Below are 22,539 nucleotides of genomic sequence, written 5' to 3'. Positions count from 1 at the left end.
TCTGTAAGATGGCATGCTACTAAATACACAGGGTTGTTGCATTTAGAGTCAATGTGCTTGAATAAATGCTCGAGACTTTAGGGCTTTCAGTAAATGGCAGTGTTTAAATGTTAAGTTATGTATTTGTTTATTAGTTTGTCTCCAAGTGAGGCTGTTGGGCAGGGACTGTAGCTTACACCCAGCTCCCAGGACTTGTGCATTAATTAGGCACCCAGGAATGTTTGCTGAAGTGGAGCCATAGGCCAACATTATCATTTTACAAATAAGGAAACTCACTGGTCCTAAGAAGCCAGCAGTCTTGCCTGTGTGTAGAATAAAGCCAGCATTCTTCTTTGGGCTGTCAGTCATTCCTTCGTGAAACATCATTTGAGTACTTTCTAATATTCATTGTCAGGCTCTCTCCTAGGCATTGGGTGTGTGGTATTTTCTTGATTAGCAAAGGGTGACTAGTCAACGCAAATGCAAACGCAGAATTGGCATATTCAGTTTGCATGAAGGGAGAGTAAAAGGTATGATGCATCTAACAAAGCTTTATTGGATGCCAGTTACGGGCTTAGTATTGTGCGGTGTGCTGGGTGTGCAAATCTGGGTCTGGGGGCTATGGTGGTGATCTGGGAACGCTCCTCTGAGGGGGTAACAAGTTTAAGCCGAGATCTGAAGGATGAGTAGGAGTTGGACGGACGAAGACATCCAAATTCTAGTGTTAACCTTACTAGTGTGCTTCACTGCTTAGCTTTGCTGTCCTCTGCAAACCTCTGTGTTCCTTGCTGCCAATAGTGACTAGTTTTCCTCCTCGCATTTAAAAAAAAAATTTATTTGAGAGAGAGAGATCATGAGTGGGGGAGAGGAGCAGAGGGAGGGAGCGGGGAGAGAGAGAGAAAGAGAGAATCCCAAGCAGGCTTCATGGAGCCCAATGTGGGGCTAGATCCCACAACCCTGGGATCATGACTTGAGACGAAATCAAAAGTTGGATGCTCAACCAACTGAGCCACCCAGGTGGCCCTCCTCCTCGCATTTTAATTACCTAGCTCATGTTGTTCTAATTGTTTCTGATTTCTTGTATGTTCCCAATAAAATAGGCACCAAATTCATTAATTTATTTCTCCTGCCCTGCACTTCACAACAAGCCTCCCTAATTTCCTTTTCCACTGTCTTTAGAGGACGCATGGTGCCCCATCCATAGCCCCTTGAAGCTCAGCACTCCTTTATGTGCCAGGTTTTCTCCTGCATACAGATATGACTGCTTGATGCCTTTCTCTGGGCAGGCATGTGGGAATTAACATTTCTGCCCCGCTCCCAGAAGCCCACACGCAGTGACTGAGAGTTGTTGGTGGATTAATACCCCAGCACCCATGCTCTTGGCTGAGACAGACAGCTCTGGGGCAGGGTGCTATAGGGTCTCCTGGAGTCCCCGGCAGACTTGAACTCCACTTGGCAATGGCGATAACCTGCTTATTAACATTTCCCCGAATTAGCTTCTTTCCCTTCCATATCTCTTCACTTTCCAATGCTTCCTGGGATTACTTAGCAAAATAAACTACTTGACTTCAGGTCCTCAGGATCTGCTTCTGGGGGTCCCAAACTTAGATAGAGAGCTGTTTGGGCCTCTTGGTCAATCACATGCTGCAGCCCTCATCCAAACCCTATTAAAACCCAGTGTGTTTTCAAATAAGTGAAATTCCAAGCAGCAGCGAACAGTCATCACAAAAGGCAAATGTGCAGCTTTAATGGAGAGAGGAGAGAGATAGAGGCAAGAAGGAGAAAGGAAAGTTTGACTCTGCTGCTTGATGTCTTCCCTTATATTATTTAATCTCCACAGGGAACTACTTTGCAAAATAAATCATTTTATTCCTGTTCCTGCAGATGTAGAAACCGAGCCCGAGGGATTAGGTAACTTGCCCAGTATTCACAGACTTGGGCCACAGAGATGCATTCCCATCAGCGTGCTTCCCTTGCAGTGGTTGTCACCCTCGGGGAGGCCAGGCACCTGGTGTCACGAGGAGTGGACAGATCATAGTGCAAGTCCTAGTGTGGTCTCAACATCCTGGATTTGAAATAACGAAGCGTGTGACTTTTTTGCCAAATCCAATGCTAGAATCTGATCTACGTATTCAAGAGGCACCAGAGGTCAGGGAGTTCAGAAGAGTTAATGGAAGGAGAACTTAAGAAAAGCTAATGTATCAACTTTTTCGAATTTGGGAAGCAGAGCAGGAGCCGTATTTGAGAACCCCTGTCCTCTGTCCATGCTGAGCTTGGAGGAGCCTTGTGGTGAAGGGGGGTTGTTGCTGCACTGAGAAGCCTCAGGGTGATCTCCAGCTTCCTCCCTGCATTGTGGTCCAGGGTCAGCATGGATGGTCTGTCCTCATCCCTTTACTCCTGGTTTCAGGGCCTCAGTGAATCATTTTGTCCTCAGGGAGGGAGGGGCAGGCATTCATTGAGCAATTGCATATTTCCTCATTTTTCAGTAGAGCCCACTTCCTCCAGGAAGGCTTCTCTGATCTCTCCTCTACCACCATCCACTGCACAGCACAGCACTGTGATCCCTATTGCAGCCCATTATGATACTTCATTGAAATTTCCCGTTTGTGTCTCAAACCCTGAGCTGGCCATCCCTTTCCATATTTGTAGAACAGACACCCACAGATAGGACATGTTCAATAAGTATATGCATGTATATATCATACGAATGTATCAGACACCGTGCGAGTTCCAGGAAATACAAAGATTATTTTTTTAAAAAATACTTTTTTGTTCCCAAGAACTTATGGCCCAGCAGGGGCAGGGGCTAAACAAATGAGTAAGTAAATAATAAAATTGTGGTTAAAAAAAAGTGACCCATTTTTGGTGATGTCATGGGAAGCCTTCCATAAGCATTGGGGCTCTAATAGCAACTTGATTTTAAATTAATAGCAATCGGGGCAGGCACAGCACGTACAGGGCCTCTGAGATGTGGCGCAGAATGACTCCTTCTACAAATTACAAGTAAGTCCAAATGGCTAGAACATATTTCTAGGTAATGAACCTAGAAAAATGAGTGGGTCTGTGACATAAATTTCATGCTAAGCAGTTTGGACCTTAGGCTACATATTTGGGGGGGACCATGGAGATGTTCAAACTTGGAAAGATTGCCCAAGAATACCACCCAGAGACAACAAGTGCCACGTTTATCACCCTCGGTGCTTTTCTCCATCATGTTCTCCACAGAGCCTGGTTCAGTGTACCTGTGCAGGAAATCCACCTTTTTAGATAACAGGGGGGAGGGACAGTGTGTTAGTAATCAGGGTTCTCCAGAGATGTGGAAAAAATAAGAGATGTAGGGAGATGTATTATAAGGACTTGGCTCACACTATTACGAAAGCTGGGAAGTACCCAGGTCCACAGTGCAAAGGCCCAGGGACCAGGAGAGCAGATGGTTCCAGTTCACATCTGAAGTCAGGAGATCCGTGTCCCAGCTCAAAGGCAGGGAGAAAACCAATTCTCATCAGGACTTGGATTGAATGAGATTCACTCACGTTGGAGAAGGGAATCTGTTTTTCAGTCAACAGACTCCCAACATTCATCTCCTCCAGGAACCCCTCACAGACACACCCATAATAGTGTTGAACCAAATATTTAGCCTGCCCCTGACCCAGTCAAGCTGACATCAGTCCTGTGAACCCTCACAGAAGGGAGAGGATAGCGCTAGACTTGGTGTACAAGAGCGAGTGGAGGTACAGGGAGACTGACTAGGAAGGTGAGTTACTGAACTGATCTAAACACTCAGTATTTCTTCCATGCATACCTGTTTCCTTCTTGGCCATTGTCCTGTTATCCTGATCTTGTGGGTTATGTTCTGTATGTTCCTATGTAAGAGTTCTATTGAGACATTGCTTTTATAAGACAAAACTCATCTTAAAATATCCACCTTTTTCCCCCCTCCAGTTTTGTTTTGTTTTTAATGTTTTTGTTTGAGAGAGAGTGTGTGCAGGGGAGGGCAGAGAAGGAGACACAGAATCTGAAGCAGGCTCCAGGCTCTGAGCTGTAAGCACAGAGCCTGACACAGGGCTCAGACTCGCAAACCATGAGATCGTGACCTGAGCCAAAGTAGGACCCTTCTACTGACTGAGCCACCCAGGCGCCCCTCCAGTTTTTTTTTGTTTGTTTGTTTGTTTGTTTGTTTGTTTTTTAACACAGCCCAAGCAATCCTTTCAGAATTTTCTGTGCTCAGCACTCTCTGGTGGTTCCTCACAACATTCAGAGTCAGAGCTGAAGGCCTCATGATGTAGAGTCCTGCATGACCTGGCCCCAACATCTCTCATCTTCTGTCACCTCCCTGCTCATTCTTCTGTTCCTCAAAACAAACATTCTGTTCCCTATACCTAGAAAACATGGCTCCCTAATTTTGTTCAAGCCTTTGCTCAGTGATCGCTGTCTCAGTGAGGCCTTCCTTGACCGCTTTGTTGAGATTCTGAACACTGGCCCCTGTACTTCCTGTCCTCTCTTTTACTCTGCTTAACTTTTCTGCATAGCACTAATCAATTTTTCCAGATCTTGTAATTTATTTTTATATGTGTGATTGTTTCCTCCCACTAGAATGTAAGTCCCGTGAAGCTAAAATGCTTTGTCTATCTTATTTATTGCTCTCTCCCCAACACCTAGAATGCTCCCTGGCACCATAGTAAATAGAGAGATAGATGAAAGCACCCTTCTGATAGTGCACTTGTAGGCAAATGGACTTCTGAGTGCTTTCTGTAAATCTGAAAGAAAGAGGGAGAAACTTCATTTGCCTTGTAGATAAGGTCAATACTTGATGGCTGAATCCACCACCGAATCCACTTCTGAGAGAAACCAGGCATTTCTTAGCCATGGAGGGCATCAATGTCTTAGACATTATTGTATGCCATGGAAGGGGGGACTTGCTCTGTACCGCCTTTAATATAGCCCTTACTAAGGTTGGCCAGCAGATGCTGAAGGGAAAAATGATATGAAAAGTATTCTTGGTTTTCTCTTTTCTCCTTTGCTGAGAAGGTGTGGTGCCTCACCGCAGGGTACGGAGACAGTGGGTGAACAGAAAAACAATTGTGGGATGAGTAATTCGATTAGTGTTAAATTCCCCCTGTAAGTTAAATGTTGTGTATCCTTTAAGTGCATGAAAAGACTCAGTAGACTTGATTGGGTGAATGATTGGGTGATTAGAAGACACATTGTTTTTCTCCCTCAAAGGTGTTTCATGGGACTCCCTTCCGGACGAGCTGCTCTTAGGCATCTTTTCCTGTCTGTGCCTCCCTGAACTCTTGAAGGTCTCCAGTGTTTGTAAGAGGTGGTATCACCTAGCGTAAGTATTTTTTACCCCTTTTGGTTTATGTGTGGAAGGAGAAGAGAAGGGTTATTTATTTATTCATTTGGGTCTAGTGAAACTAAAAAAACAAGAAAAATACAGTACCACAAAGCAAACTAGGTATCTTCATATATTTAATATTATTGACTTCATTTCACAGCGGAAGGGAAGAGTCTCCTGGAGGTGTAAACATACCCACCTCGGAGAACTTTTTCCTATATTATTGCTGGTTGGATGCCGACTCTCGACCAGGTGGTGTCCTAGGAGTGAAGGGGGATGCCAACGGTTTCTCACACCCGTGGGCCAGGCAGTGAGCGCAGAGGGGAGAACACAGGTCCTGGTATTAGATCCAAATGCGAACCCAGTCTCTGCCACCTAGCACTCTGGGACCTTAGTGATGTTCTTGACACTTCTGAGCCTCGGTCCCCCCATATATAAAATGGAGATCGTAGTACCTTCCAGACAGTTATGAGGATGAAGCATAAAGATGGCGGTGCAGTGTCTGGCTCGTGGAAGCGTGTAGCACATGGAAACCAATAGTTACGGGTGTCTCTGTTGGTTCGGGATTGCCACTTTTCAAGTGTGAACGGTGAGCTGCACAGGGAACGTCTTGGTGAGTTGGAAGGCAGTAACAGGCCAGAAGTGGGGGAAGTCTTTGTTTGCAGTTAGAACTTTTGTGCGTTCTTCACCACCTGTCCTCCCCAGCCAGCCACTAGCCATCCTTTGCGCTTAAAGGCCATCTATCTCTCTTCTCCCTGCACATCTCTGGAGTTCTTATTGTGAGCCAGCAAGAGCCCCTTCCCGTCCATTCAGGGGTGTGTGGGCAGTAAGACGCCCCGGGTATTTACAGAGTGGGCTGTTTGCTTAGAAGAGCCACGGGAAGGTGTGCACCCCTGGAATGCTGGAGCCAGTGGTGGCAGAGTTTCCCTGATCCCTCCCTAAGTGACCCCATATCGATTTTCTTTCAACCAGCTCTCCTCTTCATGCAGAGTCTGTTAATCTTCGTATCAGTTGTCATAAAAGCAATAACCAGCATTTATTAAGCACTTGTTATGTGCCAGGTACTGTAGTCGTGCCTTCTTGTTAATAGAAGTCAAATAACACGTTGACAGTTTCTTTATGCAGCGATATTTCAAAGCCCTGCCGGTGGTCTGCTTATTTCAAGCAATATTAAAGAATAAAATTCTAGTAGGCATTGAAAATGTTCCCTCATGTGCTTGATCTCATGTTTTCTTTTTTTTGTTAAGTTGAATTAAACTGTGGCTATTACAGCCCCCTGGTTTACTGTTCAGTACATTTTAGTACCTCAGTTTTGCTTTAGAAACACTATCCAAAATCTAAGTAATATTTTTCCTTTTTCCTTTCACATTAGTTCATACAAATACATATATTTCCATGCATGTATATACGTTTTTTGTTTTTGTTTTTAAGCTTAAAGCGTATTGTAAAACAGCCCAACTCCTTTTTAGGGTTCCTTTTTCCTAGTAGATATTTGATAGTACTATTTCTTAATAAAGTACAGTTGGCCCTTCAAACAACATGGGGGTTTGGAGCACCGACCCCACCCAGCCCAGTCAAAAATCCACATACAACTTTTGACTCCCCAAAAACTTAACTATGAATAGACTACTATTGACCAGAAGCTTTACCCATAACATAAACAGTTAACACAGGTTTTATATGTTATATGTGTTGTATACTCTTATTCTTACAATAAGTAAGCTAGAGAGAAAATGTTAAGAAAATCATAAGAAAAAATACATTTACAGTACTGTGCTATAAAAAATCTGCGTGTGGGGCGCCTGGGTGGCTCAGTCGGTTAAGCAGCCGACTTCAGCTCAGGTCATGATCTCGCGGTCCGTGAGTTCGAGCCCCACGTCGAGCTCTGTGCTGACAGCTCAGAGCCTGGAGCCTGTTTCAGATTTGTGTCTCCCTCTCTCTGACCCTTCCCCGTTCATGTTCTGTCTCTCTCTGTCTCAAAAGTAAATAAACGTTAAAAAAAAAAAAATCAGCATGTTAGTGAACCTGCATAGTTCAAACCCATGTGCAAAGGTCAGCTATAGGGCTGACCTCCCTCCTTTAGTTATATTTACGTGTTACTTAGGGTGATTGTGGTAACTTATTTATGCTTATCAAAAACAGCAGGTGGGATCATTTAGGTAACTTTGAACCTACCTACCTATTCAATAATGTATATTGAAATACATATATAGATGAAGATGGAAGCTAATCTGTGAGATGAGCAAGAAATGGTCAATAGTATCTCAAAAGTGTCATAGCTAATTGTATTGTCAACTCAGAAACACAGCTTCCTTCGGAATTTGCTTCAAGGTGATTTATGGCCATCTCCCCCTTGTTCTGTAACAGTGGTAAGAGCCTCTGGTATCCAGTGCCCCTGACTTAACTAAGGACCTCCTCTTTTCCAGGTTTGATGAGTCCCTGTGGCAGACCTTGGACCTCACAGGTAAAAACCTGCACCCGGATGTGATCGGCCGGCTGCTGTCTCGAGGGGTGGTTGCCTTCCGCTGCCCACGATCATTTGTGGATCAACCATTAGTTGAACATTTCAGGTAAAAAAAAAACTGGAAAAGACTATTTCTAAATCTTGAGGTAGAAGCAGATGAAAACTTACTTTTTTTCTGTGTCCAGCCTTCTGGCCTGTGACAAGTCAGCTATGCAGTGGAATGTTAAGTGCATGCTTTGCTGTATGGCCTTTATGCTGAAACCTGGCACTGCTTACCGTGATCCCATTCCCACTTTAAGTCAGGGTTATTTTCGGGCTCTTCCTGAGGGTCAGAGATGCACATTTTGCTTCTCAAGGGGGAGGGGGGTCCTCAGCAGATGCTCCTCGTGAGTCGCTTGAGGCAGGGGCCGTGCACAGTACTCAACCAGCCTAGCTCTTGCCGCACTGGCCAGTTCTGATAAAGACAGTGTGTGAGGAGTCTTCCCGGATTTTGTAGCTCTGGGTTTCTGATCCAATGGTGGACAGATTGGCAACCTGAAAGAAATGCCCTCTTTTTGTTCGCCTTGTAGAATATTTCTGAAAAACTACTTCTCTTTTCCTGGTAGTTTTGCAGTATGGTTTAATGCCATCCCAAACTTGAGTGGAATGACTAGATACCGAACAGAAAGATAAGCTAAAAATGGCAGAGTTAAGGACAAAACAGGGATCCCAACTCTAGTTCTTTCCCCTTCCCTCCATGGTCATATGACTGCACCCCTCTTCCACTGGTGTTTATCCTTCTCCCATGGCTATTCCTTCTGGGTCTTCTTCACATGTGCCTCTTTCTCTGCTACTCTGGGGTCTGTCCCTGGCTGCCTTCCTCGATCCACACACTGTCTGGACACACTGTCATACACCCACAGTTGTGCCAGAACCTTCCAATCCTCTAGTTCATCCCTCTCTTTCAAACAACTAGGTCCAATTACCTAGAAACTTCCACACCTGTGTTTCCTCCAGGCCTCTCAATAGTAGCCCTTTACAGCTTGCTCTTCTGCTGTCTTTTCTGTTTCAGTAATTCACTCACTCACCTTTGCCTCGAGGCATCATATGCAGAATCTTCTTGTCAGCCACCTCCAGCTCGTTCTCATGATGCCCACTGACTAATTTCCTAAGCAAAATGGGCAGCACCATTTTGACCTGGCAGAAATCCTCCTGAATTTTAAAATGAGTGAGGGAAAGGAGTTACTAGTAGCAATTATTTTAAGACCAAAACTGTACTTGAAATGTGTAGTAAGGATCCTGTTTGTGATTGGCTGCTCATTTGGGGAGGGGATGAGGTTGGATTTGATCTGGAGGTAACTTGTGTGAGCCACCTTACGTAGCCTCTCTTTTCTCCCGTCTGTGTTCAGCTCTTTCCGTGTGCAACACATGGATCTGTCCAACTCTGTAATCGATGTGTCTACCCTCCACGGCATTCTGTCCCGGTGCTCCAAGCTGCAGAATCTAAGCCTGGAAGGCCTCCAGCTGTCAGATCCCATTGTCAAGTGAGTGGCCGTCAGAAACATGTCCCACAGGCAGTTGTTTTCTGTATGTTAATTTTGTTTCCGGCATATATGTGGGGTGCCCTTCTGTCCATCTCCATATGGACTCAGAAAGTATCTGTGCTTCTGCAGTACTGTGCGGGACTCATCCAGGCAATGCAAGTTGGCATGCTAACTATATGCCAGGCCTTATACTAGGTTCTAGACAAGCAAGGATGAATAGAGGCCCACTCCCTGCCCCATTCATGGGAGAGACAGATAATTACAGTGCAGTGTGTTTGTTAGATGCATGCATCCCACAGAGAGACCTAATTAAATTTAGGGAGGGCAGCCTTCTCAGAGGAAGTGACTCTTAAGCTGAGTATTGCAGATATTCAGGTTGGAGATCCCCATGTGACAAGGTAAAGAAGCAGTCTAGGTAAAGCCGCCTGTGCAGTTCTAAACTCTGAAGTAGTTGGGAACTGCTGGAGCGTAGGGCACAGTGAGGAGGTGACAGGAGGTGAGGACCCGATCATAATGGGCCCCTGCCATGCTATAAGAAGTCTGGACTCCATGATAGGCACTGAAGAGGGAAGTGTCATAAAGAGAGTGGATCTGAGAATGGAAGGAACATGTCAGAGTTGAAATTTAGGAAAATAACTTGTTAGGCACCTTGGCAGGTTAATCAGACAAGGAAAAAACTAGACTACTTAAGACGGTTTTGTGTTCACTCAGGTAAGAAATGATGAAACCTGATGTAAAAAATACATAAAATTAACTACCAACATTTATTGGGCACTTTCAAAGGTCATCTCATAAATTCTCACAGCAACCTATCATGTAAGCTCTTGTTGTTCAGATATGAAAACTGAGGCACAGAGAGGTTGAATAACTTGTCCAAGGTCTCACAGGTAGTTAAGTGGCAGAACCAAGATTTGAACTTGGTTATAGAGTGTGATTCCAGAACTCTAGCTCTTAATCACTGAATCCACTAACACAAGGCATTTGAGAATGCAGAAGAGAGGGCAAATTTGAGAGAAGTTTAATCGAAAGAACCTGGAGACTTGACAAGTAAAAGTGTGCCTACAAGTTAATGCTAATTATGGATGAAAAAGAAATAATGTTTATTCCATCATTCTTTTCTTTTTTTAATTTAAAAACTACACTGGGGCTCCTGGGTGGCTCAGCCAGTTAAGCGTTCCACTCTTGATCTCAGCACAGGTTTTGATCTCATGGTCATGAGTTCAAGCCCCGCACTGGGCTCCACGCTGGGCGTGAAACCTACTTAAAAAAAATAATAAAAAATAAATAAAACTACATTGATTAGTATTTCTTGTGTGCTTCCTTTGTGCCAGGCACTGTACTGAGCCCTTTATCACATTATATAATTTAATCTTAACAACCCTACCAAGAAGGTACTGATACTGCCATTTCACAGATGAATTAACTGAGGCAAAGCATCCTGCTTGGTGTCATACAGAGTGAGACAGGAGTTGAAACTCACTTCTGGCTCAAAGCCCTGTGTGTTTGAGTACTTAACTTCTCTAGCCTGTTTTCCTCAGAATGCTTACTAATTGAGTAATAGTGCGTATTGGTATTCTGACATTTTCCTCCTTTTCCAGTAACCTAGCACAGAACTCAAATTTATTGCGACTAAATCTTTCTGGGTGTTCTGGATTCTCCGAATCTGCCCTGAAGACTTTGCTGAGCAGCTGTTCCAGGTAAGAATGATGTGAGATTTGATTATAGAACTGTTTTGGCAAATATACAACTATCCCTCCCATGAGAGTAGAATCGAATATATTTCTTTAGCTATTCCTAACTCTGTGTTCCTGATGGTAACACAGCATCCATCCTTTACCCTCTGAACTTTGTTCAAGCTGAGGAGGCAGATCACTTGGGTTTGCTGGGGATACTTGTGTAGTGATCCCCCTTCTTTTTTTACTATTAAAATAAGGGAAATTTAGTACTGTGTTTATCAACAGTATGGTTGAAATTAATCTGTTTATACCTGACTATTCAGTCAGGCCTTTTCCCTATAATATCTGTAGACCTAACTTATGCAAATATCATAAATTTGGGTGGCTCCATGAAAAATATCTTCTGTGTCATATAATAATGTTAGTATATAAATAAAGGCTACAGTTACAGATACTACTAAATGGGAGGGGGACATGGCTCACAGAATACACAATACTGTGTTGTGTGTGTGCATTTGTGTGTCCTTTTTAATAATTCTTAATCTTTCTACTGTAGCATTGTATGTGTGTCTCTTTAATTTTTTTAATGTTTATTTATTATTTTGAGAGAGAGAGAGCACAAGCAGGGGAGGGGCAAAGAGAGAGGGAGACACAGAATCTGAAGCAGGCTCTAGGCTCTGAGCTGTCAGCACAGAGCCTGACATGGGGCTCGAACTCACCAACTGTGAGATCAGGACCTGAGCAGAAGTCGGACACTTAACTAATGAACCGACCACCCAGGCACCCCCGTATATCTCTTTAATCTGTTGAAAGTAGATTACCTTTGGATAAAAATGTTATCAGTGAAGTAAAATGTGTAACCCTACATTTATTCAGCAGTGTCAGGAATGGGGTTTGTGGTTTAATGGTTGGATATTGTCTTTGAGTCCTTCATTTGCTCAGTTAGCAGAGGCCAGGTAAGATGAAGTGGCTTTTTGCAATGTCAACATTTCTTTATTGGGAATCCCTGGTATAATCCACCGATACATATTTTTTAAAGTGTCTCGAGTGATTGTTCAGTCTCTGGTTGTTTGCTAACAACATGGTTGGTTGAAAAAGAAAATAGCCTAGAGTTTCTCCATCTAGTCCTGTAATGAGGTTTGAGCCATCTAGAGGAGAGTGTTCCCTCCATTTCCAGAAGGGGGCATCACTCACTAAGGCAACTTTCTGAGGCAAACCAGGGCAGGGGAGTGTGTCAGGAGGGGAGAAGGCAGTTTCAGGTGAGCAGAGGGAGGTAGCTGCTTAGAGAAGCAGAGGTTCTGTGCGTGAAATGGCAAAGACTCTATCCATGGCTTTGTGTTCTCTTTGCAGCTTGAGACAGTGCTACTTACAGAACTCATTCCTGTGTTGTGCTTTCACACTTTCCTTATTTCCCCTCTGGTGTGCAGATTGGATGAGCTGAACCTCTCCTGGTGTTACGACTTCACTGAAAAGCACGTGCAAGTGGCTGTCGCACATGTGTCAGAGACCGTCACCCAGCTGAACCTCAGTGGCTACCGAAAGAATCTCCAGAGATCAGGTAAGACCCACTGGACACTGGACCCTTAACAGCGACCACACCGGCAGAAGGTTTCATTTACTGCAGAGCTTCTAAGTGCTGTCCTGCCTCCATTGTCTCAGTCCAGTATGCATAGTCTTGTTCCCATTGTCCAGAGGAGGTAGCAGCCGATTGGAAGGGTTAGGTGATGGACAGCCGGTGGGGTAGCATCAGGATTCGAATCCAGAATCTGGAAGTGAAAACCTTTGTACTTTCAACCAATTTAAGCAGAACTTCTTTTAGTCAGCTGAATTATTAGGTAAGACCCCCAACATAGAATAGATGAATGCAGTGTTTGATCAGTAAGCAGTGGTGCTCAACCAGGGAGAGTTTTCCTGCCAAGGGGACATTCGGGGACGTCTGGAGACATTTGTGATTGTCACAGCTGCAGGGATGCTACTAGCATCCAGTGGGCAGAAGCCCGGAATGCAAGAAAGCAATGCACGGGAAAGCAGAACACAAAAAGGTAATCTGACCCAAATGTCAGAAGTGCCAAGGTTTGAAAAACCCTGTTCTCAGCCCTGTTTATAAGATCATATTACAACTCTTCTTAATTCAGTCTAAGAGGATCATGATGTTATTTAGTTTAATACGGGCATTTGAAGTCAGGGGTAATGTGTGAATAGCCAACAGTCTTTATAAGCCTCGACATTCAGTTGTGCTTTAATCTTCTAATACTGGCAAAAACTCGATTTGCAGAGATAAGTGTTTGCAAATGGCACAGGTTTTTTTTTTAATGGCTTCCCCTCGAGCTCTCAGGCTGCGGGCCACGCAAAGCCTTGTGAAGCTGCCAGCACACCTCAGCCGTGTCTTTATGACTTGATGTTAGCTCATAACTGTTTTATTTATTATAGAGTTTATTATACTTTAAAAGATTTGGATCAGACATTTAGAGAATGTATCTTCTTAGAATATTAGTATTTGAGACATGCTTCTCCAGAACAAATGTGTCTTTGGCAAAGTAAGATGTATCAGGCAATCAGAAGAGGAGCTAGATTCTTGGGAGCGGCCAGGGAGTTGAGTCCTTTGCCTGTGCCCAAGTCCAGACGCCTGCATCTTCAGACAGGAGATTATTTTCTTTTCTTTTTTTTTTTAATTTGATTTTTTATTTTTTTAAATTTACATCCAAATTAGTTAGCATATAGTGCAACAATGATTTCGGGAGTAGATTCCTTAGTGCCCCTTACCCATTTAGCCCATCCACCCTCCCACAAGCCCTCCTGTAACCCTCAGTTTGTTCTCCATATTTATGAGTCTCTTCTGTTTTGTCCCCCTCCCTGTTTTTACATTATTTTTGTTTCCCTTCCCTTATGTTCATCTGTTTTGTCTCTTAAAGTCCTCATATGAGTGAAGTCATATGACTTTTGTCTTTCTCTGACTAATTTCACTTAGCATAATACTCCTCCAGTTCCATCCACGTAGTTGCAAATGGCAAGATTTCATTCTTTTTTGATTGCCGAGTAATACTCCATTGTATATATATACCACATCTTCTTTATCTATTCATCCATTGATGGACATTTGGGCTCTTTCCATACTTTGGCTATTGTTGATAGTGCTGCTATAAACATGGGGGTGCATGTGTCCCTTCGAAATAGCACACCTGTATCCCGTGGGTAAATGCCTAGTAGTGCAATTGCTGGGTCATAGGGTAGTTCTATTTTTAGTTTTTTGAGGAACCTCCATACTGTTTTCCAGAGTGGCTGCACCAGCTTGCATTCCCAAGGGGATTATTTTTTTTAGGCATCTGTAAAAGCAGCAGAGTGTTTTTCTTACCACTCTCCTATACACATGATACTTGTGTTCTACGTTTTTCTCCTTTAAATACTGTTTTAAATCTGATTACAGTATTACACATTCTCAAAAATACAGAAAATATGGAAAAACAGCAAGAAAAACAAATCATCAGTAATCTCACTAACATCTTGCTGCTTTTTTTCCTGCATAAAAGTGTTTTTTAAAGTGGGACATAGTGCATGAAATACTTTAGAATACCCTTTTTTTCCCTCCAGATAATCCCATTTTTAGTAGCTCTCCCACATCATTGTCAGTGGCTGTGTGATATTCCATCAAATAGATAAAGAATGATTTATATTGATTGAATAATTCCTTCACTTGCTCTCCTTGTAATGGACTTTTAGAGTCTTTCCAGTTTTTTCCTTTTATAAACAACCTTGTCATGAACATAAACAGACCTTTGAGTGCATTTCTAAGAGTGGGATCTTAAAAGTGGAATTGCTGAGTCAAGGATTAGGCTCTGTTCTTAAGTTCTGGATAGTTCTTGCCAAATTGCCTCCCAAGGATTTTAAACTCCCACCAGTGAGCAGCCTCTTCACATTGAATCTCACCACTAGTTCTCAAGAAAAGGCAGTGCCTCATATCTGAATTTGCTGCTTCTTTATTGAGAGTCTTTCTGAATGAACGAGGTTCTAGCTGCAAGGTTGAGGAACTCTGCTATAGGCAAGCTGCTGTTAATTTGTCCCAAGTTTGGCTTAAAACACTTCTCTTGTTCTTCCAGAAAAGAATGGAGAGCCTGTTTACCAAGATTTGGCAAGAATAATGGGTAATAAAATCGTGCTTGCTAGACACATTCAGAGCAAGGACAAAGACCTAGAGTTTAAGTTGAAGTATGTGTTTTCTTAATTATATAGTGGGAATCAGATTTTTTAAATATCTTTAACAATGGCACACACTGCTTCACTATTTAGAAGATAATATAAATGTTATTTTAGCTCCCAGACTGGTGCCAGTCCGCCCGGGTTCAGCTTCCTGCTCTGCCATTTACTTTGTGGTCGTGAGCAAGTTGCTAAACTTTCCTGTTCCTCAGTTTCCTCATGAGTGAAATGGAGGGAGTGGTAGTGAAGCCTGTCTCTTAGAGTTGCAGTTAAGAATAAATGGTTTAATCTCACATAGCATGTTAACGCTAGTGAGAGTACAATAATTGTTGGCTGTTACACCCCCACCGACCTCCCCATGGGGCAGTAGGAGCTGACCAAGGTCTTGGAGGACCCAGCTCTTCGTCTTGGATGTGCCCTTGACTTCTCTAGATGAAATCGCTCTCCCCTAAAGTGATGGGTTAGATTTGGGGATTTGTAAGATGCCTTCTGGCTCAGGCAGAGCTCCGGTTAGTGGTGAAATGAAGGGGATCGTGTGTAGAGGGAATCTATACTCGTAAGCAGTGACTACTATTTACTAACCCTTTCTGCTGAGGGATGGCCAGGGCTTAAGTGAGGGCTGGAGACCAACCAGTTTTACCCCCCAAGGTTTTGTTCTTTCCTGGGTGGCATCAAAATAATATGGTGTCTGATTTTGAGTTTTGTTGATGGCTGGTTGGCTGGCTAGGTGGTGGGTCACTCAAAATTGTACTGTGCGCTTCTTCGTTTTTTAGTCATTCATTAAACAAATGTTTATTGAGCACCTACGATGCACAAAGCCCTGTTCCAGACTTGGGAGCTGTGGCCTTGAACCAAACTGATGAAGTCACCCCTGTACAGCTTATGTTCTGGTGGGGGAGGCAGGCAACCAACAGATGACTAAATGTGATGAAAGGAGATGAGATGGAGGGAGAAAGAATGGAGCAGAGTGACCAGGCAGAGGACAGGCCAGAGGGGCTGATTTTCAAATGGAATGGCCAAAGAGGGCCTCTCAGAGGAAGTGATGGTTGAACAAAGGCCTGAGTGAAAGGCATGAGCTGTATAGATAAGTGAGGAAAGAACATTCTAGAACTGAGGACCAGCAAGTGCAGAGGCCTTATATGGGAGGCAGTGTGTGAGAGGGAGCAAGGAGGACAGTGATAGGAGGTAAGGTAGCCCAGGGTTCTCTAAGCCGAGGCAGAAGCTTTGTTCGGAATTTTCCTGAGTGAGATGGGAAGCCGTTGTAGCATTTTGAGCAGGGAATGATGTGATATGATCTCACTCACCTTTAAAAGTCTTCTTCCGGTGCCATGTTGAGAAAAGGCTGTAAGAGCCTTGGGTGGTGACTTTGGAGGTGGTAAGAAATGATCAGATGGTAAAAAGCCAACAGAACAGGCTTCAGTAATAGACTGGATGTGGGATGTGAGAAAACAGTTGAGTGTGACTTCAGGGTTCCGGCCTAAGCAGCTGGATGGGTGGCTTGAGCACCTTCTCAGAGATGGAAAAGACTTAGGGAAGGGGCAGATTTAGAGAAGAAATGAAGTTTTGCTTTTAGGCATGACTTTGAGATGCCTGTCACCTATCACAGTGGGTGTGTTGAGGAGACGGTTTAAAATGCAAGTCTAGGGGCGCCTGGGTGGCTCAGTCAGTTAAGCGTCCGACTTCAGCTCAGGTCACAATCTTGCGGTCAGTGAGTTCGAGCCCCGCATCGGGCTCTGGGCTGATGGCTCAGAGCCTGGAGCCTACCTCCGATTCTGTGTCTCCCTCTCTCTCTGCCCCTCCCCCGTTCATGCTCTGTCTCTGTCTCAAAATAAATAAACGTTAAAAAAAAAAAATTAAATGCAAGTCTAGGTTTAGGTTGCAGGGGAGGGACTGGGGCTGACAGTAGCCCCATGTTTTCCTTCCCACAGTAAATGAAGCTGGTTTTAAAAATAAATAACATCTACTGATTCATTTTCTGATTGCAAAGTAGCACATGTGACTTTCTTCCAAATTCTGCAAAGGTACCTGTGATTCTGCCACCCTTGTGTATATTTCCTTCTGGCCTTCCCCTGCTACACCCACTGGTTTTGTTTTCACTATACAGTACATCTTTCGTATTTTTTCATGTCATGAAGTGTTGTTTAAAAGCTTTTGAAGGGGCACCTGGGGGTCTCAGTCGGTTAAGTGCCCAACTTCGGCTCAGGTCATGATCTCACGGTTCATGAGTTCGAGCTCCACATCGGGCTCTTTGCTTTCAGCACAGAGCCTGCTTCAGATCCTCTGTCTCGTCCTCTCTCTGCCCCTCCCCTGCTCTCTCTCTCTTTCTCTCAAAAATAAATAAACATTAAAAAAATAAATAAATAAAAGCTTTTGAATAACCATCATTGGCATTGTGTTCCACAGAATGGAGGGAGGTTAATGGATTAAAATAATTGGGGGAAGGGTTAGTATAGCTATGCTAAAATGAATGTCTTCGTGCACACCTAATTGTTTTTCTAAAATTGGAATTACTGACCCAAAGTGCCGAGTGTATAATGCTCAGAACACACACACACACACACACACACACACACACACACAAAGAATCTGCTTATCCTAAAAAAAATCCATTTGCTCCCCTGAATGGCTGCAGGAAATTAAATATCCACTTGCAGTGTATATGAGATTTGCTTAATTATATTTCATCAATTCTGGGTATTATGATAGATTTTTTTTTTCATTTGATGGCTAAAAAGCAATATTTCAATTTTATTTTGCTTTTCTTACTCCATTTATACCTGTTTTGCCAAGTATCTCTTCATATTCTTCACCCATTTTCTATATTTAGCTTTCTCTTCTCTTTATATAAGACCATTAACTGTCTATTGCATGTATGTTGAAAACATTTGCAGTTTTCTGACACTTCTTTAATTCTGTTTGTTTTGTGTTGCTTTAACATGGTAGAGTTAAAATTTTTATGTAGCAAATTGTCAGTGTTTCTTTTGTGTGTTCTTTTGTGTTTAGAAAAGCCTTACCTGTCCCAAGATCCAGTGAAAGAAAATACTCATATTTTTGCATTTAGGACTTGTTAATATGTATGGAATTTATTTGGGAATATTATTAGAGTTGGAGAAATAAGTCTTTTTCTGCCTGTGGTAGCAATATCATTTTTTAAAAATAATCCATGATTTCCCCTATTGATTTTAAGTGCTACCTTTATAATATGTTGTTTGTTTATATATGGTGGTGTTTGTTTTTGCTTTTTGCTAATATGAATGGGATTTTTGTTTATTTTCTTTTCTTCCCCAGCCAGTTTTTGCACATACATAGATAAGCTATGGATTGTTGTTAACCTGTTGTGTTACATAGTTCTCCTACTATTTTCAGTTGATTCTCTTGGATTTTCTGGGTTCAAAAATCTTACATGCCAAGATGATGACTTTGTGTTTTGTGTCTAATAGGGTGACTAATTGCATTGTCCCAAAGTTTTATTAGCACAATGTTAAAGATAGTGTTAATAACAGATACCCTTGTGGTGTTCCTCATTTAATCGTGCCCATCATTTTTTCCCCTAGATGTCTCTACCTTAGTTGGAAGATGCCCCAATCTTGTCCACCTAGACTTAAGGTATTTTTTTTGTTTATTTCTTTTCAAACAAAAATTGAAAAGTCATGACTGATCATTGAAGGAGGAAAGCATCTTAACATGTTGAAGGAACCAAACGGTCAGCTAATTCTGTCTTCTCCATCTGAATTGATGGATAGGTTGGGAATTTTTTCTTCTGCTCTGTTACAGTGATAGTGTCATGCTGAAGAATGACTGCTTTCCAGAATTTTACCAGCTCAACTACCTCCAACATCTGTCACTCAGTCGATGCTATGATATCATACCTGAAACTTTACTGTAAGTATTTTCATTGTCTAAAACTAGAAGACAGGGAGCAAAGGAGGTGCCACTTGGGATTAATATCTGTTATTGTAAGTAGCAGATGTTTAAAACTTGGCATCAATATTAGTGGGCCACAAATAGGTTAGGGAAGACCAGCAAAATAGAAAACCCAAGGCAAAATTTTTTGTTTAAAATATCTAGAAAAGTTGAGTTGATTGGGATAGTTTACTAAACATTTATTATTTACCTAGAAGCAGGTTTAGATATTACAATACTGTACTAATATCTGGAAGATTTACAAATGGAGAAGACAGTTTTTACCTCTGGGGAGCTCACAGTAATAACTGGGAGGCAGATCAGTGGAGGCTTCCCTCCGACCCCATATTTTTCAAATCAACCCCAGTTGACTGTGAGAGGCTCCCTCTGGCCTTGGAGGAAAGTTGTGTAATCTTCTAGTGATGGCTGTTCTGGACGGTAGTCAGGGAATGGGAAGAATGGCAGAATGTAAATGGTAAATATCAGAAGAGTCTAATGCTGTCTTGGAATAGGGGGAGATTGAAGTCCAGAAGAGAAAAATGTCTTAACCCAAAGCTGTAAAGTAAGTTAATGACTGAGCCGGGTCTATGTCCTAGGTTTTCTGGACGGATGAAAATAGTCTATATCTAATCCGGTAGCTCTTAGGAGGGTTAATTTTGTACCTGCTCAGCAACTTCCACAAAAATTTGCACAAAGGAAAAAGAAGTCTGATCTTTCTTTTGGAAAGTGCTATGCTCACGTCATCCCAGGAATAATATTATTTATTTGTTTGTTTTTAAAAAGTTTCCTTTCTTTTATCCCCAAAGGGCTGGAAGATCCTTCCTCGTGTAGAATGTAAATGCATAGCAATTTCATTGAAAACCACAAGAAGTCAGTATCTTGAATTTGGTCAGGTGCCCTTCTTTCTTATTCCAGCCAGTATGCCCTGAAAGAGGCTGCTGACCTCCTGTATGTAGCTCACTATCCAGATGAAGGTAATTTAGCCTCTGGCGTCTACCAAAAAAGGTGGTGAATTTGAACAAAGAATTTATGTAGTCTTTGAATGATTGGTTTGAATCTTCTAAGTTGGTTTTAAGAATTAATAAATCAGATACTTCAGGTATCTGAAGGTAACTTCAGGTTAACTAGTAGAGTTAGAGAGTCCAGTAATTCTGTTTTTAATTAATCGCTTTAATTAATCTTGGAGCTCAGGGTCTCTGCTGGTATCTCATTTGAAAAAGCACTGCCTAACAGGGATGCTAGGATTTACATCCGTGGCTCTGAGAGGTAGGGTGTAAATTTATATCCATGGAACTGTTACTGAAATCTCCTGCCCTTTCTAGTATCCAAAACTCCTAAGAGCCTCTAGCATCTACCTAGAAAGGCATTTCTGTCTTCCGTCTTTCCTGTCCTTGCCCTCTGGGCTTCAGCCTCATTGCCTGTGCAGCCCCCTGGGGATCAGTGTGTTTTGGTTGCTTTTCTCAAGAGAATCTATCCAGATGTCTCACTTTCGTTCTTTCTCTCCAGAAAAAGAAGCTAAGCAGGTAATCCCCAGGTGTTCTTTTTTTTTTTTTTTTTTTTTTTTCTTGAGCAGAGGCTAAGGGAAGGCTGTGAGCTCTCACAGTTTAGTATTTTTATCCAGTAGGATAGTAACACTTCCATGGTGTAATACCTGCCGGCAGTATGACTTGATGCTTAAGCGTACAGACCTCAGGTCACAACAGACTTAGGTTTGAACCTTCACTGCCTTCTTGTGACTTGTCTAAATCTTACCTTGAAATGAGAGAAATAGGGGCATCAGGAGTTTAATTTACAAATCAGACCACCAAAAGAGTAACACAGAGAGAAAAGATGCTGTGCTTGAACTTTAAGGTAAAAGAGGATGTTTCTTCAGGCATTATGTAAATAATACGTACATTGATTTACCTTCTGAACCCATTAAGATTAGTTTGCTTGTACCCTATCCTTAGGAGTTTTTCAAGATAAAATGTTATTCTCTCTACTTCCATTCCGGCAGCTGATGTATTTGAAATTCATAGTAAGAATTCTAGGATCCTCAGTAGTAATTTTGAGAAAGCCGTTTATGCTAAAGAATTTTTATTTCTTATCTCAAAAGTGGGAAAATAAAATTTGAATGACTTCTTCTGTAATGATAGTGCTTTAGAATACTTGGGTAATCAGATTTTTCTTCCCCAGGATATGTCCGCATTGTGTCTATTTTCTTACGCCTTTATCGATCTTATCCCATAAGTCTGAACTCTCTTCTGATTGTTCTGTATTTCTCATTCAAGTAAGAAAGCCAAGCTGGAGGTAGCAAACTGATCTGGCATTAGGAGAGACTAAATAAAAAGTCTGTTGTAGGGAGAATTCCTAGTTAGGCATTTACTAAATTTTATAAGGAAAACAGGATCGTGTAGTGGAGGTGAGGTATGAACGTGTGAGGGGGGTCTGTAAATATCTTCTGTTTACTGAGATTCAGCAAAGATACTAAAGACGTTACCAGTGTCCGTTTATGCTTCCTAAATTAGAAGTCATCTCTTCAGAGATTTATTCCTATTCACCAGCCTTCAGTTGCTTTTCAATCTAGAAAGATGCTTAGAAATTTGTTCTGCTGCGTTGTAGATGATACATACACGAAGGGGCTTTCAGTGTTTTTTTATTTTTGTGGTCTCGTTAAAAGTGTAAAGACTTTCTGGTTTTTTGACTTGGGTTGGTCCGTTGTCCACCATCCCATCAAAGGCAGCTCCCTCCTTTTTCAGCTGGGACACCTGAGTGTCTTCTGAGAATCTGCTGTCATGTCCTTCCTCGCCGAGCGTCCTTCCCAGCGCTGTTGCAAGAACATTTCCTCTTCTGCCATCCGCTGTACCTCCTTTCCTTGCTCCCACCTCTAGGTTCTGCTTCTGACACCGTCCACTATAGAATGACTTACAGTTTGTCTAATTTGGATATCGCAGCACCTGAATTTTCATCACAAAGTTCTCAAATACTCAGATTTCACGTAAGAGGGACTTAAGGTTGGGGCAGAATTGCTGTCATCTTAAGCAATGACGAGTATAAACATCTATGAATTGTGATCTTTCTTTGCACTTCTGTCTCTATGGTCCAGAGGTTAGTTTACTTCAAGAACAGCAGTTTATTCTTCCTGATTTTCTTTGGTGTCTGTTGTAACCTCCAGATCTTATTGGCCTTTTATGAACACCAAGCATATTTATTTTATTTAGATAGTACTCGTATTTTCTAAAGTGCCCTTCATCTTTATTCAGCTAACATGTATTGAACGTCTATGGTGTTTACTACGCTTTGTTGAATGTAGAATAAATACATTTAGAGGGTAGTGGGGTGACTGGGAGAACAGGTTGAACGTGGAAAAGTCCTAAGGCCAGCTGAACAGTTTGAGTTCCGTAAACAAGAGGGCAGCATCAAAGGCTGTGGAGCAGGTGAGTGGGAGGGGTGACATAATCTGAGCTAGGCTCTAGGAAGATGCCT

The 22,539-nt window shown here is 42.4% G+C and overlaps 1 protein-coding gene across 1 annotated transcript in view; it reads left to right on the top strand.

Annotated features, from left to right (window-relative positions):
• SKP2 (S-phase kinase associated protein 2) overlaps positions 1-22,539 on the top strand; it is a 32,549-nt gene that overhangs the window by 6,943 nt on the left and 3,067 nt on the right. The window contains exons 3-9 of the mRNA XM_030331229.2: positions 5,203-5,314; positions 7,744-7,887; positions 9,170-9,304; positions 10,903-11,001; positions 12,408-12,538; positions 18,726-18,777; positions 18,946-19,053. Coding sequence (XP_030187089.1) covers positions 5,203-5,314; positions 7,744-7,887; positions 9,170-9,304; positions 10,903-11,001; positions 12,408-12,538; positions 18,726-18,777; positions 18,946-19,053 — 781 coding nt within the window. The remainder of the gene's footprint in view (positions 1-5,202; positions 5,315-7,743; positions 7,888-9,169; positions 9,305-10,902; positions 11,002-12,407; positions 12,539-18,725; positions 18,778-18,945; positions 19,054-22,539) is intronic.

The sequence above is a fragment of the Lynx canadensis genome, chromosome A1 (genome assembly GCF_007474595.2).
Source record: "Lynx canadensis isolate LIC74 chromosome A1, mLynCan4.pri.v2, whole genome shotgun sequence".
In the NCBI taxonomy this organism is placed as follows: Eukaryota; Metazoa; Chordata; class Mammalia; order Carnivora; family Felidae; genus Lynx; species Lynx canadensis.
This window is presented reverse-complemented; position numbering and strand designations above follow the sequence as displayed.